This window comes from Molothrus ater, chromosome 1 (genome assembly GCF_012460135.2).
Source record: "Molothrus ater isolate BHLD 08-10-18 breed brown headed cowbird chromosome 1, BPBGC_Mater_1.1, whole genome shotgun sequence".
Taxonomy (NCBI): Eukaryota; Metazoa; Chordata; class Aves; order Passeriformes; family Icteridae; genus Molothrus; species Molothrus ater.
The window spans coordinates 52,806,389-52,831,886 of NC_050478.2; the positions used below are offsets into that span (position 1 = coordinate 52,806,389).

The 25,498-nt window shown below is 40.5% G+C and overlaps 1 protein-coding gene across 8 annotated transcripts in view; it reads right to left on the bottom strand.

Moving 5' to 3' along the window:
* The window catches only part of HECW1 (HECT, C2 and WW domain containing E3 ubiquitin protein ligase 1), a 251,754-nt gene that overhangs the window by 108,112 nt on the left and 118,144 nt on the right, over nt 1-25,498 (bottom strand). For all 8 annotated transcript variants that reach the window (XM_036406661.2, XM_036406662.2, XM_036406656.2 and 5 more), the window contains one exon: nt 13,482-13,576. In XM_036406661.2, coding sequence (XP_036262554.1) covers nt 13,482-13,576 — 95 coding nt within the window. The remainder of the gene's footprint in view (nt 1-13,481; nt 13,577-25,498) is intronic.

Here is a 25,498-nt window from a genome sequence, read left to right on the forward strand (position 1 = left end):
TTAGACTCCAAAGCAGCTTGTCCACAGTGACATGCCTTACAGCAGTAAGTAATTTTAAATAGCCATACAAAGAAACACAATGTAAATAACTTGCATCCAGCCTGTATTTGTGCAGTAGCTCACCCAGGCTTTGAGAGAAGGACCAACTGAATAGGCAGAAAGATCTCTGCTCAGTGGATCTGGCTTTCAGGTTACTGTAATCTACACCAATAGATTTAAAGCACATAGCCACACCTTTGTAATCATCTCTCCCTGCAGATTAGCTTTCATCTTCCCTTTTCACTTGGCAGTGTATTTGAGACACAGTAGTAAATACTGTTAAACAAAAGACCATCTCCAAGAAATAAGATGAGCCCCTGACATCCTAACATTGTTTTACAAACCTCACAGATATTTCAAAAAATAAAACCATAATTACAATTACAGGATACAGTAATTCTGCTGTATTTACCATGTTTTCCTGATGTCCTATTTTTCTATTGTTACAAAAATTACCATAAGAATTTTACAAAACAAGTTTCTTCACTGTCCCAGCTCCATCTACTTATTTTGCCTCATTCATTGCAAGCTCTTAAAGAGCCATTTGGGATTTTATTCCCCACTTCAGATAAGCAGTGAGTTAATGTTTTTTTCCTGTACATATTTTAAAATTTATTCAACATCTTAAGAAGGCTTATCCACACAAACAGCTGTCTCTCAGCTAATATTTGCATTCCTTCTTCAACACGAGTAATTTCTTCTTTGTTCTAAACTAATCAGCCCGCCTTAGTATGCCAATTTCCCTGAATGGACATGTCAGTCAGAAACTTGACTGTGGTGGTGTTCACAGGGGTCTCAGGAAGAGGGAAGAGATGAGGATCTGACTCCATGTTTCAGAAGGCTTGATTTACTATTTTATGATATATATTATATTAAAACTATACTAAAAGAGTAGAAGAAAGGATTTCATCAGAAGGCTAGCAAGCAAGAAGAAGAATGGAATGATAACAAAATCCTGTGACTGACGGAGACAGTCTGGACAGCTGAACTTTGACTGGCCATTAATTAGAAACAACCACATGAGACCAATCATGGATCCACCTGCTGCATTCCACAGCAGCAGATAACCATTGTTTACATTTTGTTCCTGAGGCCTCTCAGCTTCTCAGAAGAAAAAAATCCTAAGGAAAGGATTTTTCATAAAACATGTCTGTGACACCTGACCACTGTGCTTTTCAGCATAGCTAATACTTACTATTAAGTCTTCTGCTTTGTCTCATCAGTTAATAGGAATTAAGAGCAGATTAAAGTCTATGACAATAACTTTCATTTGAGAATTTGTAACCATTTTGGAAAACATTAATTCTTAGCACATACCCAAGAAGTAAAACATTGCCACCCACATCTGAGGTGAAATATAAAGATGACCAACAGCAGTGCTATATAACTGTGGTGGTTTTGTAAAAACCATTACAATAACAAAGCTGAACAAGACAAAGACAATTTAAAAAAGGCAAAATTAACTTGAAATCACAGGTACTAAAGATGGGCCATTATTAAGAAATTAGAATCTGAACAATTAGAATTCATACAATAAATCAGACAGTCTTGAAAAAGTGCCAGCATGATTTTAATGATAACCAGAACATGGGCTTCTTGTCTTGATGAAAGCACAATGTCCTCCCAGAAACATGACTGGAAATAACTTCCTGGGTGTCCTGGATTCAGCTAGGGTAGAGTTAACTTCTCAGTAGCTGTTAGAGGTGCTGTGTTTTGGATTTGGAATGAGAATGGTATGAATAACACACCAATGTTTTGGCTTTTGCTGTTTTTATCCCAGGTCAAAGACTGTTTTTTCCTTTTCTCATGCTTTTCTAGTGAGGAGCTTAACAAAAGAAACTGGGAGGGAGCACATCTGGGACAGGTGACCTGAACTGTCCAAAGGGATATTCCAAGAGATTACCATTGAACATTCCAAGAGATTACCATGGAGATTACCATGCCCAGAATATAAACTGGGGGGAGTTACCTAGTAGGAGAGTCGATCTGGGTTTGGGAAAAGGGGGCTGGCATCAGTCAGCAAGAGGTGTTGTATTGTGCATCATCTGTTTTTCCTATTTTTTTTTTACTCTAATTATTATCATCATTTAACATTATTACTGTGGTTTAATTTATTATCAATTATTAAACTTTTCCTATCTCAAAGTACAAGTTTACCTTTGATTCTCCTTCCCATTCCATGGGGGTGGGTGGGGAGAGGGGGTAGGTTAAGTGAGTGACTGCATGGTGCTTCATTTCCAGCTGGATTTAAACCAGACACTGGGTCATGGAGGCCAGTAGATACAGCAATTGGTACATCTCATGCCAGCTGATTCAAATTTCTTAGCCAATTAACACCAATCCTGCTTCAAAGGTCTTCTACTGCAGGAGGGAGAAGTAAAGCCTTTGATACTGTCTCCCACAGCATTCTCCTGGAGAAGCTGGTGGCCTATGGCTTGGACAGGTGCACTCTATGCTGGGTTAAAAACTGGTTGGATGTCTTAGCCTAGAGAGTTGTGGTGAATGGAGCCACATCCAATTACTGCCTGGTCACTAGTGGGGTTATTGGGGCATGCTCTGTTTAATATATTCATTGATGATCTGGACAAGGGGATTGAGGGCCCCCCCAGTTTCTAATGACATTAAGTTAGGCAGGAGTGTTGATCTGCTAGAGGGTAGGAAGGCTCTGCAGAGGGATATGGACAGGCTGGATTGATGGGCTGAGGCCAATTCTAAGAGGTTCAACATAGCCAAGTGACAGGTGTTACACTTGGCTCACAACAACCCCAGGCAGTGCTGCAGGCTGGGGGAAGAGTGGCTGCAAACCTGCCTGGCAGCAAAGGACCTGGGGGTGCTGGCTGACAGCAGCTGAACATAATCTAGGGGGTGCCTAGGTAACCAAGCAGGCCAATGGCATCCTGGCCTGTATCAAAAATAGTGTGGCCACCAGGACCAGGGCTGTGAATTTCCCTCTCTATTGGGCTCTGGTGAGGCTGAATCTCAAGCCCTGTGTTCAGTTCTGGTTCCCTCACTTGAAGATACTGATGTGCTGGAGTGAATCCAGACAAAGGCAACAAAGCTGGTGAATGGTCTGGAGGGTAAATACTCTAGGAGTAGCTGAGGGAGCTGGGGTTGTTTAGCCTGGAGAAAAGGAGGTTCAGTGGCGGCCTCATTGCTCTCTACAACTACCTGCAGGGAGGTGGTGGCAAGTGGGGCATGGCCTCAAGATGCAGCAGGGGACATTCAGGTTGGACATGAGGAAGAATTTCTTCAAGGAGTGGGTTGTCAAGCATTGGAATGGGCTGCCCAGGTCAGGGATGGAGTCACCATCCCTGAAGATGTTCAAGAAAGAAGTGTACTTGGTACTTAGTGCTACAGTCTAGTTGACAAGGTGATCAGTCAGAGGTTGGAGTCAATCTTGAAGGTCTTTTCCAACCTAAACAATCCTATCATTCTACTCTACGATTCTATAGCCCAGTTGTAATTCTACACAAAACCATGAGGTTGTTATCCACACTCAACATTTCTTTTTCCCATATTTCTATATAAACACACAAAACTCATGAGTAGCAGAGATTATAAGAGATTCTGAAAATGTCAGCTTATGCCTTCAACAGGAATTTAATTTTGTAAAATTGTCCAAGAGAAGATGCAGATCAGAATTATGTGTCACCTGATGCACATACATCTAAGTGCCTTAGAAGAACTTCAGTAAAAGGAAACATGGTAAAGCTGTAAGCAGTGCTAACTGATACAGAGATGGGAGAGATCAACAGCTTCTTATCTCCATCTTTGCTAATCCTGGAACATGGGGGAAGACAATAAAACTGAGCAAAGGTAAATGCAAAAACTGAAGAAAGCAAGCTAGTTTTTTTACTTGCAAGGCCTAAATAAAGGGAACATGAGGGGACAGAAAACTTACAACTGACAAGCTCAAAATTATTTTCCTGCTGGAATGACTTGCAGTCATCAAGCCTCCCACTTACAAGAGGGACACAAGCTTTCCCAACATCTGCCTCTCTATGTGGGTCCAGGACAGCTAGTGCAAACATTAGGGCAAGTCATGACATGGATAAGCAGTCCTGGAAAGAAAATGGAACACAGAACACCAAACCCTTGGCATTTCCTCTTTATGCTCCATCAGGCAGTACTGTAGACATAACAAATTTGACCTAGAGGATTTCATGCCCATGCACTGCAGAATTCTTATAGCTTCCATGGTCTTGGTTGTTGGACTAGCTGGATGCTGGATTCACCCTGGCACACATTCCTGTTCCTTTTTTTTTCTGACTGAAAAATGTATGTTTTTTTTAAATTAAGATTGTGCCAAGTATAAATAGTGCTTTCACTAAATAACAGTCAAACACACACAAAAAAATGGATATGAGAACACACAATGTTCTCTTTTTAAATTGATTAACAGGCCTCTAGTGTACCCAATGAGATTTTCATCAATGTGTACAAAATTGGCAATAACAAATCAAACCAGCAGATGCAGGGAAAAAGGGTAGAAAGAATCTGTTTTGTAAAGGAACATTAAAGCAAATATTTTTGCAACTTCTGAACTAAAACATACTAGAAAGCTGTGTCATATAGTCTAAACTATCCCTGGTAATTTATCTTGTGCTTACCCACAATCAGATTCATGCCCTATCACAGCATGAATCCTAGAAGGGATTCAGCCCTCTTCCTAGAAGGGAAGCAGCAGGAGGTGCTTCATTCCTTCACTCAGCACTTTATCACCTTCAGCTCTGAAGTACTCCCCAGGTCTAAATCGTTCTTTCCTTCCCTCTTCAAAAACTAAAATATCTGCCCTCAGACACACTGTGTAATTTTAGGAACTTCATTGTTTGTCATTAATGAGAGAGTACCTAAGAATGTAAAAGGCCAAAGCAAGGATGATTACACCAGTGCAGTGTGATGAACAGTTGCTGATCTCTCCATAATTTACTAAACCACAGAAGGGAGCAATATGATGTGCAGATATTACTATGGCTATTATGTGACCGTAACAAGAGACATTCCAAAAGCAAGTGGCTGGGAAATACCAGAGTCTTATTGAACCCATTAACAAATAAATGGCTTGTGTAATGGTCTCCTTGGTGCTGCTGAAATAAAATCACTCCAGTTCCCATCTGTCATACTTTTTATTTCTTCATATCAACTCTATGCTATATTGCAAGTCTGCTAATTAAACCATTCTAAATCTACACTTAGAAGTTCATACAGTATCAGATGCCCAGAAAGGTTAAATTTAACCCAAGTGTTTTCTTTGAAACAACACATACAAAGAAATTAGGGCAACAGGAAGAAGCCCAAAATTGGTGCAATTGACCTGCACAGTGAAGACTAGGCTGTGGCCAGGGATACTTAGGCTGTGGAGCTCAGCAGCTCCACAATTAGTGCTGCTTAGGTAGAGTCCATGAGAGGGCAAGAAATGGACAACAATTAAATGGAACCTGCAAATAGTAGCATTGACCCTGGTTTTTGTTCTGTTCTACTCTGCTTTAAATCTGCAGAGCTGTGCATCTGGACTAACTCAATAGGAAAAAGTCTGATGGATGAACACTTACAGAATTATTTTACTTAATAATTTAACAGATGCCAGCTTTTTCTTATGTCACCTCTTTCCTGTTTAAATCCATTGCAACTATGGCTACAGCAACATATCACGTGTGAAGCTACTAGGAATTTAAGCATGCCTGCTTAAAAGTAGGTAAAAGAGGACTAAAGCTAGTGCCTCCTTGGTGACAAGCATCACATTCTAGAGAGGAGCAGCACTGATCCCGGGTCACCTGCTGCCCCCCATCCCACACACACCGTGCAAGAGGCTCTTCCCCTTCTCTCCTAGATATGCACTTCTTGAAGATCTGTGTGAAATATGCAGGTAAATTTGGGCAGAAAAAACACTGAGAAGTATTTTGGGAGCTTTTGTCACATAAAGTTTTTTCCAATCCATTCTGATTTTTGATGCTAACACTAATTTTAGCTCTTTGTGTTTGCAATTCCATTAAGATGATTAAATAACCTGTCTTTCATATGGATGAATGAGGAAATTATCAAGACTGATAAGTTAAATAACATTTAAATATGCAAACAGCTCTGTGCTGGAAAGCACAGATATTCCTCCTGGGGTGGAACAATAAAAACACACATACCTGCATACTGAGAGTTATGGGCTGCTGCTCAGGAAATCAATGTTCACAAAGAAAATTGTTTGTACCTCCCCTACTCAATTTGTGCTTGTTTGATAATAAATTATGAGCACTTACCTCTCAAAAAGGGTGTAAATCTATGAATGAATGATAATAGGAGTTTCAACCACACCAAGCTGAAAAGTCAATAAAAAGACAGAGAAAAAAGCCACCAGGAGCATGGACCTGGATAATTTCTTATTTAGCCACTGGTACATCTGAAATCTGTCCTAATGAAAATGCAACTGACCCTACTTGCCAATTGTATTCTGTTTTGAAAGAAAATCAGTAAACATTTCCAGTAAAGTCAGTGGGGTTTCAGCCCATGTTCCACACCTAAATCAGAACTGTAAAAGCAAATATTGTTAAACTGCACTCAGAAGAGACCTTCATTACAAATAAGTTTTCTTAATATTTAGAGAAAATCTCAACCATCCCTCCCTAAAAAGAGAGTAGGGAAACTAAAAGGAAGAAAAAGGTTATTATTTATAACATAGTGACTGTAGTTATGCTGCAGCCGCAGGACCAATTACATCCTGGTTACGCTTTCCAACTCCACTAATTCGTATAAATGAAGTGCTCACTACATGACGGGGTAATTGCAGTGTAAATACAATAGACTTTATATAACTAGATACTGAAAAAGAGCCTGTGTTACTGAGGTGGCAATAAGAATTAATTTGGACGTGTCATTAACCTTCAAATTCTTTGAATCAGTGATAATTAGGATATAGAAAAGCAGAACCAAAAATGTAATTACACTGAACTAAGGGCTCAATTGTGCAAGTATTAAGAGGCTGCTCATGGGAGTAACTATGCTTGAACATGAACTGAGTATGACTAAATCAGGCTGTAAAACACTACTGTGGGTTTATAAGAAAACAACATAGAAGTGAAAAAAAAATAATTAATGATATTTTTCAGATGTAAGAAGCATGCTGATGGTTGTTCTGATATCAAAAATCACTCCCTTATATTATGTAGCTAGTGGGGTCAAATTCTGCCAGGAAAGCCCCCCTTCCCTTTGAATGCATGTTAGCTGTAGCCACTGAAATGGCTGGTGTATCCCTTCTCTAGAACATTTCATAGCAAGTATACAATGAGTGCAGAGAGGACTTTGTAACATGAAAGTGCTAGTGCTCCCTATGTACATCCAATCTTTGTTGATTCCCTTCTAAGAGGTATCACTAAACTTCTCTGATCAACTTCTGTGAGCTATGACAGTTTGCTAACTCTAGACACCATAATGTTCTTCTGCACACAATGACAAAATTGCTCCTTGAATGCCTATGGAAAACCAAGGACACACTGAACTGTGTGTTTGAATGCTAAAACAACTCCCCAGTCAGTGTAAAAATTTCTTTGAATTCAAAGACTTGTGTCATCATGTTAGACCAGTTCATGATGTTGGGTACACCAGTGGCAATGTATGAGCACATATGCAGGCAGGATGTAGACAGCCTGCTGCTGTTGTGAAAGAAATCCTGCATCAGGGACAACCCAAAATGGGCAGGTACATCCAACAGATGAGAAACCCACACAGGTCACTTTCCTTCCACAGTTTATGGATCAATTACTTTTTTCAGAATTATTCAAATAGTTAATCAATAATTCAAATAGTTAATAGGGAATCCACTCTCTTTCAGCAATTGTTTCTTAGCATACATATTTTCTGCTAGGTGTCCTTTTAAATTGGAAAGGGACCATATGCTAGCAGAGAGAACTTTGTATTTGACTGCTTCCTTTCCAGTTATTTCCCCTTCTCATTTTGGCTTGATTTTTTTTCATTTCTAAATGACTAACCTTTGCAGGTAAGAGGGGGAGATGCATAGGGAACATTGGTGGCACTAACAATGCTGCTCCTTGCCTTGTATTGGAAGGCAGCTGCAGCTGGGGGAGCTCTGGCTACTTCTCATCTCAAGATAAGGAAAGGGGATTCTCTTGCTGACTTTTAACACATACTCAGCCACCTAAGCATTCCCATAGCTTCCAGAGAAGTGCTGCTTCCCTCCCTGGAAACACTGAGCCTTTCAAGGTACACCGCTTACACTTGTTAAAGATGTACCTGGCTTGCATTCTTTGCTGTGATTAATTGCAGCAGCCTCATGTTGCGTTTTTCATAAACTTTTTTTTAACCTCAATTGCTGAACAGTGCAGAAGCCACTAGAAGTTTCTGTTCCCTCTTCATTTACTGTCTGTTGAAGTATAATTATACCTACACCCTCCAAATCAGACTTTTACATTTGTTCCATAGCAATGTCCTAGAAACATGGACAGTTTTAAAATTCACTCATCACATAATCAGACATGAAGTGAAAAAGAAGACACAGGTGAGATTTTAAAATCCAGCCTTCCAACAGAATGAGAGATACAGCTGCTTGTACATGCACACTCTCCTGTCTTGCAGCACATGTATGGAAATGAAGCAGAATCCTTCATTATCACTCTTCGGCAGGCCACGCTCTGACGTGACAGCACGTAATGCAAATATTTACAGCAGGAAGTCCTCAGGAATGATCAGTCACCATCAAATAGCAGCAGCTTATCAAGCAGTAATTCCTGCTGTGGGAAACCCAGCTGAGGCAGCACTTCCACACAAACACAACGAAGAAAAGGTCTCTTTCAATAATCAGCTCCAATTTACACAGCTTTTCCCACAATGCCAAGAGTATCTGACAAGTCCCACCACGATCTGTGAGACAGAAATGGCATGAAAGCCAGTGGCATGAAAGCTCCAGAGGTTCAATCAGCTGAGGTTCTTTGCATCAAATACACAGTGAGTGAATGCTCCCAATTTAGTGAAGACATTTGTCCTGAGGCTAAAGCATTGATTCTCCACTTACTGCCTTTTAATTGTGATGTATCAAATTTATCTTTTCAGGCTATAAACTCTTAGGGAAAAAGGTTCTTCTTCTGCATGCTGTTGTCATGCCAGCTTTATTTTACTGCAAGAAAACCTTGTTCAGATTGAATTATTTTTATATTAACAATATAACACTTCCCTATTGCTAGAATTAATTGCTGTAACCTGTATTTCTTTCTACAACAATATCTGATGTAAAGTTGAATCAGTGGTGACAATATTATGAATAAATGAAGAATAACAAATACAGGAACATTCCAGATGTTGCAAAAATGCTCTTTTCTATTGAGAAAACCATTTGCTCATCCATACCATGGTAATGTTTATGCTTTAGTAGATAAATTCCTGTGCACAAGCAACACTGCTTTCCACTAGTTCAGAAAAAAAAGGAGTCAGCCAGGATGTTCCTTTTCTTTTTTTCCAGAATTGCAGGTGCTCTTTTTTACTGTCATTACCCCCAGGCCTATCTGCTGCCCCAAATTCACATTTAAGCTTCTGCCATGTATGAATTGGCCAAAGTGCACAGACCTTCATTCCCAGATATTCAAGCCTGATGATTCACAGGCAATAAAATGTGACAGGACTTTTCACCAACAAACGAACTGCAGGGCATCCTAATCAGCAGGCAAGGCAGCTCTAATAACTGGGTTACAGCATAAGGGGATAAACTCAAACGGAGCAGAACATTCATAAGACAAGAAATGTGAGATGCTACTCAGCCTAAAGCACCACTGGTGCTATACAAAGACAACCAACTTACGTGGCAGCTTTTTTTTTCCCTTTGGAAGTGGGATTCCTTTCAACTGCCAGTTAAAGACAGTCTCAGCAGCATGTGAACAAGAATGGCAACTGCTTACAGCCCCCAGCATGACTACTTCCAGCTTCTTTCCCCTTTTCAATTGCAGCAAACTGCAGTCAGACAGACAATGGAGGATTCTTTTTTTTTGTTGCTGTTGTTTTAGATCATGGTGTTAGGATACTGCTGGTTATCAGTGTTTTCAGACTTGTTGACAGGACACACACCAAGCAGCCAATATGCCAGCTGCTGCCCCTGATGCAGAAGCTGCCACGCGCTCAGAGGCTTGGACAGAACCCACTTGGGTGGCTCTGGCATCAGCTGCAGATGACTTAGTGCTAGCAGTAAAAACACTGTCCTCAGAAGGTCACCTGTCCTCAAATGCTGCTTCTCAAAGGACACCTGCTCTAGATCTTTTTCCTAAGCTGTGCCAAACAAAAAGGTTTGCTTATGTAAAAAACACAAAGCCTTCTTCCCTCTGTCCCTCTACTGACAGCCTAAGAGTCAGTGAATTTATGACACCATCACTACAATGGCAAAACTCTCTTTGGTTTCAAAATACTTCAGCCTCGACACCCACAATAAGATCCCTAATGAGATTTCCCTGTAAAACTATTTTTTCTAACACACTTAGATCCATCAGACACTGCTTAAACTCCTACTGGCTGCAATAGAGGGTCAATTTCTAAGCACAGACCACAGGATGGCTTCTTTCAGACGGGATGTGCAGGAAGCTGTCCCAGGATCTGAAGAAAGCTTCCTCTGAGCAGTAGAGGCCCTCTCTGCACCGAGGCCACAGCAGTTGGAAGACCACAGCTTTTGTTGGTACTGTAAGAAATGCCATGCCCAACACCCTGGGGCAGTGCTCTGAACCCCTGGAGCAATGAGAACTGAGGAATTTGATACATTCCCCTCCATCAAGAAGGGCCCCGTGTGTAAAGTCTCACTAGGGTAAGAAGTGTCAGGGACCTCTGACATGAGCTACAGGCATGGTGCTAGAGTGTCACAGCCCTTAACAGATTGCATAAAATAGTGAAGTCACAGTCAAAGGTGAGTGTTTGCAGTTCTAGAGATAATGCCTGCACTTTGCATGGTAATATCCCAGCAGCAGCTAGTGCAGAGGCCCACAAGAACCAAGAAAAGAGAAGGGCTAAGCAGATCCCTTGTTATCCCTTGTTATCCCTTCCCCACCTTTGCAGTGGGAGTAACATCATTTGCCAATGGTACAGGATGCTATGAAACATACAAATACTTCAGTAATAAAGGTTGGACATGTACTGCAGAGAGGCAAATGGAGAAAGCCATCTGATGGTGTCATTTGGGAATGGAATTTGGAGGATCACACTTAGCTGAAAGCCTTCACACAGGCAAGAGTCAGCCCAGTATTTTCTTCCAAACTCTGAAGGAGTTTTAAAATCTATAGCACTTTTCCCTCTTTGCACTCATACAGAAGGCTCTGTCCAAGTTCATACTCCATAACCTTTGCTGCCATTTCATTGCTTTTCCTGTCTTCACTTAGTATTTGCCTTACAATGCATCAAATAAGTCATGCAACAAAATCACGAAGAAGAAACAAGAGACAAAAAGATGCTGCACCTACAGCACTGCTAGCTGGCCTTTGTGGTCTGCAAAAACCCACACAGGCTATTTTGAAACCTAGAAAGGCAGGAAAAACTAGAAGATTACAGAAAAAGAATGCTATTTCCAAGGACACTGGTTGTGTCCTCAGACAGAAAACCATTATTTTAATCATATTTTGGTTTTTAATTGTGTACAGTAAATTCAACTAAAGGTCATAATAGCTCATCTGATTTCTATAAAGACCATGAGTAGTGCATGAAGAGGATTTTCCTTTAAACACAAGTCCTGCCTTGGCTGAAAGTGAATGGCTGTTTAATTTCCCCATAAATACATATGTAAAGGTCTCAGCTAAAGAACTTGGAGAGATTACCTATTTGCATATTACAAAGGCACAGGTCTCAGACATTCTTCCACTAATTTCATACATACTGCTGATACTTAATAACTAAAGAGTAATCCTTCCATACTAGAGCTGAAAATTTTGTGCAGTTGGCTCCAACTCAGGTCTAAGACATGGATGAGAATAATGCAAAAACAAATTCTAATCTCTCAGCATAATGGTACTTATTGCCTGGGTTGGCTGGCTTACCTTTCAGAGAAAACAGGGACTAAATCAATGGCAGATATTATCCCACTATATTACAACAACTGGGAAATCAGAAACAAGTCCTGGGGCAAAAAGATGTGACTCACTACAGGCTAAAAAGAACTTTTCAGCATCCCTCACAATGAATATATCCAAGGCCACATCCTAATGTTCTTCTGAAGACAGCTAAAGGAAACTCTCCAGGCTCTAAAACTGATTAATGGCTTCACCATGAGCACATCAGAAAGGTGCAACGAGACAAGAATGTCTTTTAGGCCTAAAAATGTAGGATGTACAGCAGCCCCTACCCAGCATCTAGTTTGCTGCTATATTGTGTATCAAAAGAAGGCAAGGAGAAACCATCAAAAGTCTCTTCATGGCTCAAGGGTGAAAAAATGAATCCTTTCTGGCTCTGGTGGAATCACATACAGCAACACACAGCATGGGAGACTTTTCAGCCTTTCTAGAAATATTAAGTTTGGACTGGGAAAAAAAAACAATCAAAAACCCACACCAAAAAGCAACAACAACAAGAGCAACAAAAACAAACAACACTAAAAAAAAGGTTAAAAAATTAAGTGATGTCCACTGAAACTGACATACACCCACAGGTAAGACAGTTCTTTCCGGAATTCATCTTCCAAACTAAACAATATCTGCACTAGTCTTTTTCTTATGCTGGTTGGAATACAACTTCTCAGCTCATGCAGGTCTCTGCCAAGCCTGGCATGCAGTGAAACACTGTCAGCATAGCCAGACAAGATTTGGAGGTCATCAAGTCTCTTTGTGGGCTTCTAAAAGATGTTTCACTCTCAGGGTGATAAAATCTCCCAATACCAGACTAGATATATAGCTTTTTAGAGCTATCTAAGCCACAGAGCTTTGCTAGGCTCTAGCAAATCAAAATTGCTCTCAGTGAAGCCTCAATCTGTCAAAAATGATGTTCGGTCCTTTGATAGATCAGGTCCCAAGTGCCTACTTCTTACCACTGATGGGGCCATGTCACAGTCTGCTTGTTCCTGGAACTCAGAGGCACTGCTGTAAAGATGCTCATTTTGAAAAAATCACTTTAAAAGAGGAAAATATTTTCCCTTTCTCGACACTTACTGTATTTACTGTCCAAGGATCTGAAATCCTCTAGGGGTATCACCCAAATCTCACAGCATCCAGCAGAGACAAGAGAACTTTACAGAACAGGATACAGTCAGGATGTGAGACTTGCCCCAAATCACAGATGTTATCAGTGACAGATTCAGAGCTGAATCTACATTCTCTTGGCATACAAAACCACATCTTCATGGAAAGATTACTCACTGTACCGCAATACAATGAAGAGCAAATATGTTCTGTTTTGATATAAAGATATATAAAGCATGCAGGGAAAGGAAGGCATAGCACAGTGACAATAGAACATACATGGAAATAAAAATAAACATAACTTACAGGAGCTGCGTTGTTTTTCACTGTCACACTTGGAGTCGTGGCTCGTAGTGCCCCACTCACGCCATGGTAGTACTTGAAGCAGATCTTTGTTTCAGCTGAAAAAAAATACAAAAGGGATATTTAGGATTAGAAAAACTGCCAGGGGTAATCTTCATGACCAGCTATAGCTCGTAGGCACAGGGCTGGCAAGTAGCTAAATTGCAAATGGCTCATTCTGGCTGGATTGCACAACAGGATACCTCCTGCCGCTGATCTTCCCCTTTGTCAGCATGAAATTTAGAGTTTGTTTCATGGATTTAAAACAGTTAAAATCCAAACCTCTTCTGAGCAGAAGTTACCACAGACAAACCTTAGAGCATATGTTCAGCATCCTTTAGGAAGAAAAAAAGTAGGGACATATAAATCTTCCCTGTTCAGACATACCAAGCACTAATGTAGAGAGAAATTTAGGAACTTCCTTAGGACAAGATTGCATTGCTGCTCATTGACAGGTTTTACTGTGCCAATTTGTTCTGGCCTTGGTCAGGGCAAGGACGTAGATCTCCACAGATAAACTGCTCTGACAGTTACTACACTAAAGCATTTTCAGGAATAACAGACACCTTACCTTAGTCTATTTCCACTGACTTCTAAAGATCTAAATTAGGTGAGGAACACAGGAAAGGTCATGAGTTTTGACGCTCATAGTGCTGCTTTTTGCCACATTGGCATTCAAATAAATAATATTGAGGGAAACTCATCTCAAAAACTGTATTGAGGCACAGAAGTGAAAACAGCTTCTTGTTAATTAGCCCCTCACAACTCCACTTAGTTGTCTGCTACAAGAAGGAACGACAGTTCCAGCCACCTTCCGTGTTGGTCCGTGACTACAAACAGATGCAAAGTGCTGCTATTTGCCCACATGCCTGGAACTGGTGACTTGCTGGAGCTCATCCTGGCCTGCCTGCTGGCATGCTAGAATTTTCTTCTGCAGTAAACTAGATGTGAACTAGCCTGGTATGTACCTCGGTACAGTTGGAACCCAGCAATTATGCAGCGTTACATGTGTAACAGGTATGTTTGTGGGATCTGAAAAATGCCTGTTTAAATAAAAGCAGCTTTCACATCTTCTAGTTTTAATTGGATAATGACACGGAAATGTTCATCTGTTCCAAGACTTTCCTTAAGACCTTGCTTTGCAGCTGCTGCTGTAGCTCAGAGAAAACACCAGCCTTTGCTGGTAGAGCCACAAAAATGCTGACTGTAACTACAGTTACAGTCCATGTGTGAAAACAATAAAAAAATCCCATTTACGTGTTTTAACATACAAATTGTATTGCAGTTTTAATACCAGTAACAAAATTACTGAAATCACTGCAGCTGTGACAAAAAATATTAAGAGCTGAGCCTGCAACCACAGATTATGATGCTGTGGATTGTTGTGGATCCAAGAAACAACCATGTAGCAGTCCAGGTGGAAGTAAAACCTGGGACATGAAAAGTGGTGGACACCCTCAAAACCACAGGCCTGAAATGCTCACCCTGGTACCTACACAGGAACATAGGTGGAAAGAGAAATCCTGATATTTTTTGAAAGACAAAATAATTTTAGAAGTGTAAGGCCTTCCCAACTTTCAGATGTCACTTGGGAAATGAAAAGCAAAGAGGTGATGTTCCCAAGTTCTCTGAGCACTGCTCACTTTCAGGGGGCTTCCCAGTCCTCTAACCTGAGCGGTGCTGCAGGAATGCACAGCATTTGAATGTCCATTGATGGGGAGCACAGTGCCAGCACACTTAATCTGTGAAAACCATGTTTTCCATCCCCACAGCCCGTTCTTCACCAGAGGACCAGGTGCACATTTTGCTCATACAGTGAAAATACAGCCTCTCCCACTATATCCACAATGTGTACATGTGTCCCATTTACTTCACAGCATTCCACAAGAATTGGAACAGAATACAGAGTCCTTCAGCACCTCCACGAGGGCTGTGGGGCCCACTCTGGGGCTGGATTCATAACTCTACCCCCAAATGAAATTCTGCAACTTTAAGAGATTTACTTGAGGTGTCAGTACAGCTGAGCCAGCGACCCTGCTATTGCACCTGGGAGCAGCAGTTGTTTCCTTTTGGCAGCAAAAAAAGCTGGAAGAGCCTGTGGGACAGAAAAACTGCAAGTCCAGATTGTATTTTCACATTGTAATTTTCTCTACAGGACTTTCAACAGCTCAGCAGCTAACTCATTTACTCGCTGAGAGGACAGCAAAAGCTGAGGATATCACAATAGCTAAAACATGCAGTTCTCACCAATTATTCAAATCTTAATTTTCTTCTCCCCTGGAGATTTTTAGCTACAGTTTTCATGGAACATTGAGAACTAGAATAAAGAGAAGCCTTTTTTTTAAAAAAAAATTAACTTTTGTTGTTAATAAAATATAACTTCAGGTATTAGCTTGTATGACAATGTTCAGACCCTACAGCAGGAAATCTTGTCATAGGTTGACAAGTAGGAAATCAGGTAGCATGTGCATCAGGAAAATTTTAAAAGAATCCATTTAATTAAACTAAAAGTATTAAAGAGAACAGAAAGAGAGAATATGTCCACATGCAGTTAACCTGGATATTTGTACCACCTTCAAGGACAAAGGATAACTAAGATGACTGAATAAGTATTTGGAAAAAAAACATGTGGTTACTGCAGGATCCTCTCAGTTTCACGTATTTGCAACCAAACTGCCTACATACAGGTGGAAACCACAAGAAAGTAACTCAAGAGAGATGCAAGTGTCTCACTCAATCCAAAACAGTGGCACAGCGGGAGCCATTTATCAAGCAGTGGTAGAGGTGGTGATAAATGAACGTCAAGATTTCATTCAGAGAACAGATCTGAGAGAAAATATCGTATGGAGGCCTTAATGGGTTGAGAAATTGCTCTAGAAGCATCAGGGGAGCAACATTTTCTTTTTTCTAGATTCCTCTCTCCCCTTTTTGTTCATACTGCTTTCAGATTGAAAATATTATGCAAATGTCTATTTTCAATGGAGAGATGAAACTTGAGCAAGTATAAAGCTTGCAAAATTTTATACAATTTCTTTAGGTGTAAAAATGCCATTAGGATGCTAGTTGGCCATTTTTTGGCCTTGAACCATTCTTTACATACAACATTGCTGATGCCATGTTTTTCACTGCAACAGAGTCCTAACATTTTAATCCATATGAAGATTGCTCTTGCATTCCTGAATCACCTCTGAGGCATTTCCAAAACAGGTGCAGAAACCTATGGACTTGGTACCACTGCCTCCGCAGATGAACAGAAAACACTGGAAGTATTGGTAAGGCAGTGATATAAATTAACCTGAATATCATCCAGCTGGCATTTGTAAATAATATGTAATTACAAAGACTGTTTGGATTGTAGCCTTGTAGATTACCTTGTTCTGAAATAAAGGAGGCCATTTAACTCTGTCCTGCTGCCCTAGCTACATGGCAGAGTGCACAGTTCAGGAGCAGGTGTTGTCTAGTTAATCCCCAGTCAAAAATAGATGTGTACCATTGTAATTTTCATCTCTAATTATTAAGAGATCACTGGACCCAGAAATGTAGTTATGATGTTGAAGTCAGAAAGTAATGAGGTTAAATTCTTCTTTCAATTAGAAAAATGTCAGTGAATCTTGTAAATCTCCCAAGAGATGAGATGCCTAAAGATGCTTGGAAATAGTCATGCCCATGGCAACTACACAGCAATTCACATGGATAAAGAACAAAACAGCACTGTACTCCCTTTACACCAGGCTTGGTATCTCCATTTGTGCCACTTTGGGCTGGAGTAATTTGCTTCACAGTGGCTGGTATGGGGCTATGTTTTGGATTTCTGCTGAACACAGGGGTTGATAATATAAAGATGCTTTTGCTGTTGCTGAGCAGGGCTCACACAGAGCCAAAGACTTTTCTGCTTTTTGTACTGTCATACTGAGGATCAGACTGGGTGTGCATAGAAAAGAGGGAAGAGACACATCTGGGACAGGTGACCCAAACAGACCAAAGGGATATTCCAGACCACATGACATCACACTCAGTGTAAAAAGTGTGATACTCAGTGTATACTCAGTGTATAAAGTGGGAAGAAGAAGGACAAAAGGGGGAATGTTTGGGGTGATGGTGTTTGTCTTCCCAAGCAGCCATTATATGTGATGGGGCCCTGCTCTCCTGGAGATAGCTGAACACCTGCTTGCCCATGGGAAGTGGTGATATAATTCCTTGTTTTGCTTTGTTTGTGTGAATGGCTTTTGCTTTCCCTACTAAACTGTCTTTATCTCCGTCCATGAGTTTTCTGACTTTTACCCTTTCAATTCTCTTCCTGATCCCACTGGTGGGGGAGTGAACAAGCGGCTGTGTGAGACTTTGCTGCTGGCTGGGGTTGTACCATGACACTGTCATACACTGACTGTGTTACAGCTCTCTGCTGCATTGGTATAAATATGAAAATCCCCAGTGGTATGCTCAGGTTCACCACTGTAACTATCACAGATGCATAAAAAATACAGCTGCCCCAAAGGAAGGCCCTCAAGGCACAGCAAGGCAAGACAATCAGAACTAGGCAAGAGGAGGGGTGATTCTGTTTTCCTCCTTGCACCAAGCATCTGTGTGGGCCACACAGGTTATGAGGAAGGGAGGGGAACTGAGATGTACTTCATCCCTGGACACCACAGAGACCACTCCCTATTCAGAGGAAAGCACTGAGAAGTTTGACTTTTGCCAGAGAAACTCTGACATGGGGCTTCATCCTTCTCACAAGAAAAAAAAGTCAATTTAACAAAAATTATTTCACTATCAGAGCCCTGAGTTATCTCAGTTACCAAATCAGTTTGGCAAATTAACTGGAACATTAATTTACTACCTGAACATAACTTAGGCAATAGTTTACACTGGCTGTGCAACCCCCCAGTCCCTGAAAACACTCAATTCCTTATGAAACTGAAGTGAGAGGAGGTAAAATCCAGTAGGGTCTGCTGATGAATTGCAACTGGAGGTATTGAATGTTTAAAGTCTCCAAGAGGTCTCCTAGTTCCCATCATCCAGCCACTTTTCTGTCAGTGTTACTTGACCTGTTGGTTTATTTGATACCCTTTCCCTTTAAAATACTTCCACTCCTACTCCTTCAGAGTTATCAAAATTGCTCTAAATGTCTTCTCAAAAGTTCACTTGATCTTGTAATTAATTCTTTCTTCCTTGCTTACTAAGGTCAACCTGATCTCAGAGGCTGTTTTCACTTAAAGGTGGTTTTATTCTTTCAAATATAAAAAAAAAAGCTCTGCCAAGACTACACAATTTCTCTTGTTGAGCTAAAGAAGCCCCAGAACACCCTAGTGAGTATTTCAAGGAAGACCATATTCTTTGGGGGAGGCAGGAAGCATCATCTGGTGTTTGCTAGGAGCGTGTGATGCACCTGGGGCACTTCAACAAGCTTGTGATTTACTCCCATGACACTTTTTGTTTCAGTTAAATAGCTGAGGTGACTAAGCATTAGGTAGGCATTTCTCACTGCTGTAAAAACCTCTCAGGGAAGTAATGCCAGTCTTAAAAACTGAGTCATTTTTGATCAATTCAATCTATTACTAAAAGAGCTGTTGTTGCTCTTTTGGGCAAACACTGTGCATAAAAAATGAAAGGTGTCAAAACCAGTAATGAAAAGGTAGCTGTCTCTGGTAAGTGGTTGGGAACCAAGTGAACCAAATCAGACAGCAAAGCAATTAAGTTATGAGTCATAAAGTTTTCCCTAGAGAGGAGCCAGAACTGGAATAAACAAATATATGATGCTGTGCTACAATCAAATCGCTGTGGTACCATTCTGAATTAAAGCAGCCACGATGATCTCTAGAAGTGGAGACAGCTTGTGTCAAAGTGAAGGCTGTGAGTCAATGGAAGGGGTAGAACTGTTTGAATACAATAGGGAAACTGGGAGAAGCGTATGGAAAAACCAGAACAAGGAATTACAATGGGAAACCAAAACAGAGAGAGATTAAAGGCAGTTTATATGCAGAACTAAGTGACTAAGCAATGTCTTTGATGGGAGGAGAGGAGAGAATTGAGATTATGACAAAATCACTGCACAGAATGGGACAGGGGAGAAAGCAGAGAGACTAGAACTGTGTAAACAAGACTAAAAGAGACTAGAAGAAAAGAAAGCAGGGAAAAAGAAACAAAGCAAGGAAAGGCAGACAGGGAAAGAGTAAGTCAGTCAAAGTTTAAGAAAGAAAGAGTCATTGAGACCTTCAGGCAGCATGGAGCACCACAATGTCGAACTGTATCAGCAGCTACCTGTGAAACCTGATGTACACCTCATGTCCACCTCTCATGCCTGACCTCCCTTCTCTACCTGCTGCTGCCTCCAGTGCCCATCTCCTCTTTATGAATATCACTGGAAGGTAAATTGTAGAGAGAAGGTAAATTGTGCAACACAAAGAGGTGAAACCTAGCATTCCTGCATCAGCATGAGCCTTTCCGTAAGCATCAATAGTTTTTAGATAAATTTTGGTATTTTCTCACGATATTGTACCTGTCCTGTCAGGTACAACATCATGAGAAGAATTAATACTCATAACAAAAAGTAAAGTTATTACTGGCAGATCTAATTTTACTTACAGTGTTGATACATGGTACTGTTTATTTCCATCATGTAGGCCTGCTGCTGCTCCATGCAAACAATGGCTCTTATTTCTGGTGCTCTATCAGAAAAACTGCCTGTTCCAAGCATTGGCTGTCTCCAACAGGCAATGGTGGCACTACAACCATCAAGCTGGTTTGCTACTCAGCTGCCTATGGACTATGCATTTCCTTAAGCTGTAGACTGCACCTCCTCACAGTATTTCTTTAGTATCACAACCACCTACAGCTTTCAAAAAGCGCCTCAGTTTTTAAGCAACTAACAGTTTAGTAACCAAACAAGGTCTAAACAGATGTGTTCCTTTAATCTCTGTTGCAGAATTTCTTCCAATTTTCTGATGGCTTTTTCCTTGCTCTGCTCTAAAATGTGCACAAACACAACAGACTTCTTTGGAGAAAAAGCAAGACTTGAGATTTTATAGTCGCACCTTTACGATAACTATAACACTTCTTAGCAAGCAAGAAAGAAGTATCTGGAGCCAGAATTAAAGCTGACCAGTACATAACAGCAATATGAGGCACAAATATTTGCAAGGAAATATTGAGCTCTAATAGCTCAAAAACAAGCAGTAGAACACTCAGAAAATTTCTAATCAAGTTTTAATGTAAGCAAAAAATCCACACTTGTCAAGATACAGAAATGCACAGTTAGAACATTCAAATAATCATAATTCTGCATCAATAATATATTTCAGTATTTGTATTTGTGAATGATATTTGAAGAACAGGTAAGATAATCTTAGTATTTCTTTTATCTTCAGAAATTGTTGCAGAGACTGTTCCTTCCCAAGGGTTGCACACTGAGGGCTGGAGTTATCTCCTTTATAGCAGGAGAGCTAATTATTATCATTTATTATATCATTGATTCTTTGTTTTGTTGATCTGCAGACACTCTCCCCTGCTGACTTCTACTTTTATTTCCTTTGCTTGATAATTTGATTCAGCACCTACCTGCCATGACAAGAGTAGTAGGGGAAATTACTACACTAATAAAAAATGTGTAGTCACAAATCTTCACGTTCAGTGGTCCAATCTCCTCTGTCCTAACATGACCTGTTTGAGCCCCCAGTGTTGCAAGCTCCATACTATACTGATTTTGAGTCTAGCTTTGTACAACCCACCTCTATTACTATGCTGTTCATGGGAAGTGACATGTATCTGCTTACCCATGACTCCACTGAGAGGATTTTCAGGTGTGGACTCCTGAGCCCAAGACAAAATCACACTACGTTTGCCTTATGAAAATAAAAGCATCTAGGAGTTTCTACTGGAGGACAGAGACAACAAAGTGGCTCTATAAACTCCTGTTCAGGGAAAACATACAGATCTAATTTCAATAGGCTGTTTCTTATGTGCTGCTCTCACAAAAGCTGTACTATTGGCAAGTCTCATTACTAAAGAATGCTAGCAGCTGGAATGGATGTGTGCTTATACATTTCAGCACTTTTATGTATTTCTCCATACAGGCAGTACAACAGCGTTGCTGATTAAGAAAGTTGTTTGACAGTTTTCATTATAAACACTGTTTTTAGATGCTTCTACATTTTCAAATATACATACATTTGGAATAAAATTTTGTGTGCTGGACATCTGCCTTGTATCTACAGAAAGGCACAGGAAGAAAATTTCAGCCAGAAACTTGTAGCTGAGGATTAGGAAAAACCATGGTGTTTTTCCCTATGAGAAATTTCTGAAGGCCTTTTTTTTTATCCCCCAAGTTAATATGTGCTTAATATAATGATTTCTGCTCCATATCTCCTCATGTTCCTGTAAAAATACATTAAAATTTATCTAACTTATAAGCCTCTCTAAAAAATTCAGTTTGATATGCTCATTTGAGATATCTTTGATTTTACTATCTAAAGGCCCAGGAAATCCTAGCTGTGCTGAGCGTGTTCCAAACTGGCAGTACCACAGGCTGTTTCTGCAATACACATCTAAGTTTCCCCTGGCTGTGCCCCATTTGGAAGCAGGAGGACTGCATCTCTGGGTATCTCCCCAGTACCCAAGTAGCATGAAAGAGGAGAATATGAATCCACTCTCAATTTGCCCCCCTTGAAGGAAGAGACAGAGGTGGCTGGGGGTATTACAAGCATAGGGTGGGAAACAGGAGCAAGGACAAAACTGGGTCAAATGGTTAAGAAGAAAGCCCTGTGATTTGTGGTGCTCAAAGGCTGAGTAGAGAAGGATCTGAGGGGAGCAGGGAGCAGAGCACTCTTTCAGTCTTGCTAGAACAAAGAAGCACTGCCAGCTGCCTCATGGGGGGAGCACAATGCATGTACAGGGGCTCTGGTATTCAAGCTCCCAGTTAAGCAACTGCAGGGGGATGGCAATGGAATCTAAGGTCAATCTGCTGGCTAAAATTCTCTCCAGACAGGCAGGAGTTTGGAATGCATTAAAATCTGCAGCCATCCAACATCCTTCATGATGGTCCAGTTCATCATGGACAAGGGTCTGTACCATCAAGTGCCCAGTAAATCTGGTATTTAGATTGACAACTGGAGTCAAGGCAGGCCGAGTGAGGCAGAGTAGAGCAAGTCATAGCTTCCACAGATAGCCATCACAGGAAAGGCCAGTGGAAGGATGCCAGTGCCCATGCCGTAGTTAAAGATGCTAAATGTCTACAATAACAAGTTGTCTTAGCCCTTTTGTAGCTGGGAAGAGAACCTGCAGTTTGTGTTGGCACATGTTCTGCAACTATTACTCCAGTTCTTAAATTTTGTTATGTAATGAGAGTAGTGAACATGAAATTTTGTTTGCTCAGACAGTTCACCATCTTGAAAATAATCATTTCCTCCTAAAATTATCTTCAGATGGGGAGTGGGGGAGGGGGCTGGGGGCAGAAAAAAGACAAGGACACAGCCTTACCATTGCTGGCACTGAGTCATCTCTCATCCCACTTAAACCAACAGAACTATTTCTTTCATATTCATAAAGACAGCAGGATTCAGCCCACAAAAGGCAAGAATTTAATCTATTTATTTGCAGTTAACCCAACAGTGATATCTATCTGCTCTGCCTTTATGGACTGTGGTAAAGAAAGGACTGATAGGCACCAGTTCGGATGAATGAGAGTTGGGAATGAGAGGGTTGTAACAACTTACCTGTCTTTGATCAGGAGAAGGAAAGGCTGTTTGAGAGATACATTTTAGTCATTGGAAACAGCAAATTACAAGGGCTGAACTAAGACTGAGACTTTAATGAAATTCCAGAGCCTACAGGCATCCAATGTTTTTATGTAAATCAGCTGAAGGATGGCTTTTTCATCATAAGCATCAGCAAGCAGGCAATTTATTTGAGAAAAACTAGCGATCATCAAAGTACTTTAACTGCACAATTGTTGAGTCCATAACAACTGAATGACATGCCTAAAGTTTGTTCTCTGGTCCTTAGCGCTCATGCACGTTGCATGAAAATCAACATTGCAGGCAAAACCTAACACCTAACACATGGTTCATCTTATTTGAGGGAGATGATCTAAAATTACTTCTGAAATGCAACAATTACAACAAAGTTTTTAAACAACACTTTTCTTTTAAAATGTCTCATCATCTTGGTTACAATGGACTCAACAGTACTTTATCAAAATTGAATAGTAGACAAAAAATCTCTGCCTTCAGTACACTGAAAATGAGCCCTTTCTGCCTCCCATGCAGAAAGCCATCTATTTCACTGTAGTAGTGGCCCCTTAGAGTCACTGAGATATTCAGAAAAATAATCTGAACTGGAAATTTAGTGTCTAACTGTCTTTTAATTTACACCAGTATATATTAAACCACAAGATAAACAGACAGAAAATGAATATACACTGACACCCTGAGTTTCGTTCTGAGTGTCATCAGAGGCACCGTGAAGGAGACTCAGAGATGACAAAAGTATAAACTCTGTACAGTAATGCACAGCTCCACAAGAGAGGAGGGATGGGCAGAGCTGGGGACCTCTCCCCTCTCTTCACTTGGATGTGCAGCCACTGGGGTGTCCCAGATAAAGCAAGCTCTTATCAATGGCCCCTATTGCAATATCTCCTTTAGGCTTTCAGGTATTATGTCTGCCTTGTAGAGCAGATGCCTGTGAACCATGAGCTCTTTTCTTTTATCAGGGCAATTGTAGTTTAAGTCTTAGTTAAATACATATGACTGGATTATGCCTTCAGGCACAGCCGTGAGCAAGAGATAATGCATGAGCTTCAGAAGCCAAGTGCCTCAAAACCAGCCCTCTCCATCGCAACATGTTTTCATTCTCCTTGATCTTAAAACATGACTGTACCTTTGGATTGAAAGAAGCTGAAAATTACATCAGCTTTATAATCAACAATTAGTATTTAGGAAGGCATAAACCATAACTTTACCCAGTGCTTGCTTTGTGATGGCAGAGGACAATAAGAGAAGGGATATCTTGCAACTCCAAACCTGGCCAATCCGGGAGGAAATCAGGGACGATTCATGTATTCATTTACATTAGTAGCACCTGCTATGGCACCTGTTGAGCTGGTTTTTAGTCACAGTCTGAGAAGCATAACTGAATTTCACCTTAGAAAAGAACATTCCCTTGAGTCAATCTTTCTTTTTTTCCCCCAAGAAAGTTACCTTTGAAGATCTGTGCCAAAACAAACCATCCTGGTGTTCACCATTCCCCCAGCTCCTCTTACCTGTTACCTCCTTTCTCATTACTCTGCCAGTCAGAAGCTCTATCTATTCACATTTCTCAGATCTGCTCAGTCTCTATAAGAATGCCTTAGAACAACAGTTTATGTTTTTAGCAGCCAGACCATGCAATATTAAAACTCAGCGTTCTCACTGATTGGGAGCTATTACAGTCAGTCAAGCATGTGGCAAGCAGAACGCCAAGAGAGTCTGACAGGTCCTTGAGCAACAAGATGTGAATGTTACCCAGAAAAAATCCTTTGCACATGATGTAAAAGAGAATCCAAGACCTTAGCATCCTTACCTGCAACACCATACTAAGGGCTGTTTTTCTATTTTAATACCCTTATCATAATTCAATATCCATACATTCCTTGTCTCTATGCTTATCTAAATACTTTTTAGCCTAATGTTTCCATGAAAATGAAGCAAAAAATTGTCAATTTAAGAAGATGGTGGAATGAACATTCAAAGTGCTTGTAGAAGCAGTTTACTAATGGTTCAAATGGTTTCAGTCACTCACTACACTAAGCACGTTATTCTTCGTTGCTGCTACTTCTAATCATCAAATTAAAGAACAAATTTTGAGTGACTAAAGGAATTACGCATCATACAACAAAGACTCTTCATTGCTGTCATAGTACAAACACACTAATACAAGTGAAAGAAGTCATCAAAATGCTCCTTTTGACTGAAATAAGAGCTCACAGAGAAGAATAAGAAGAGCTATTGTAA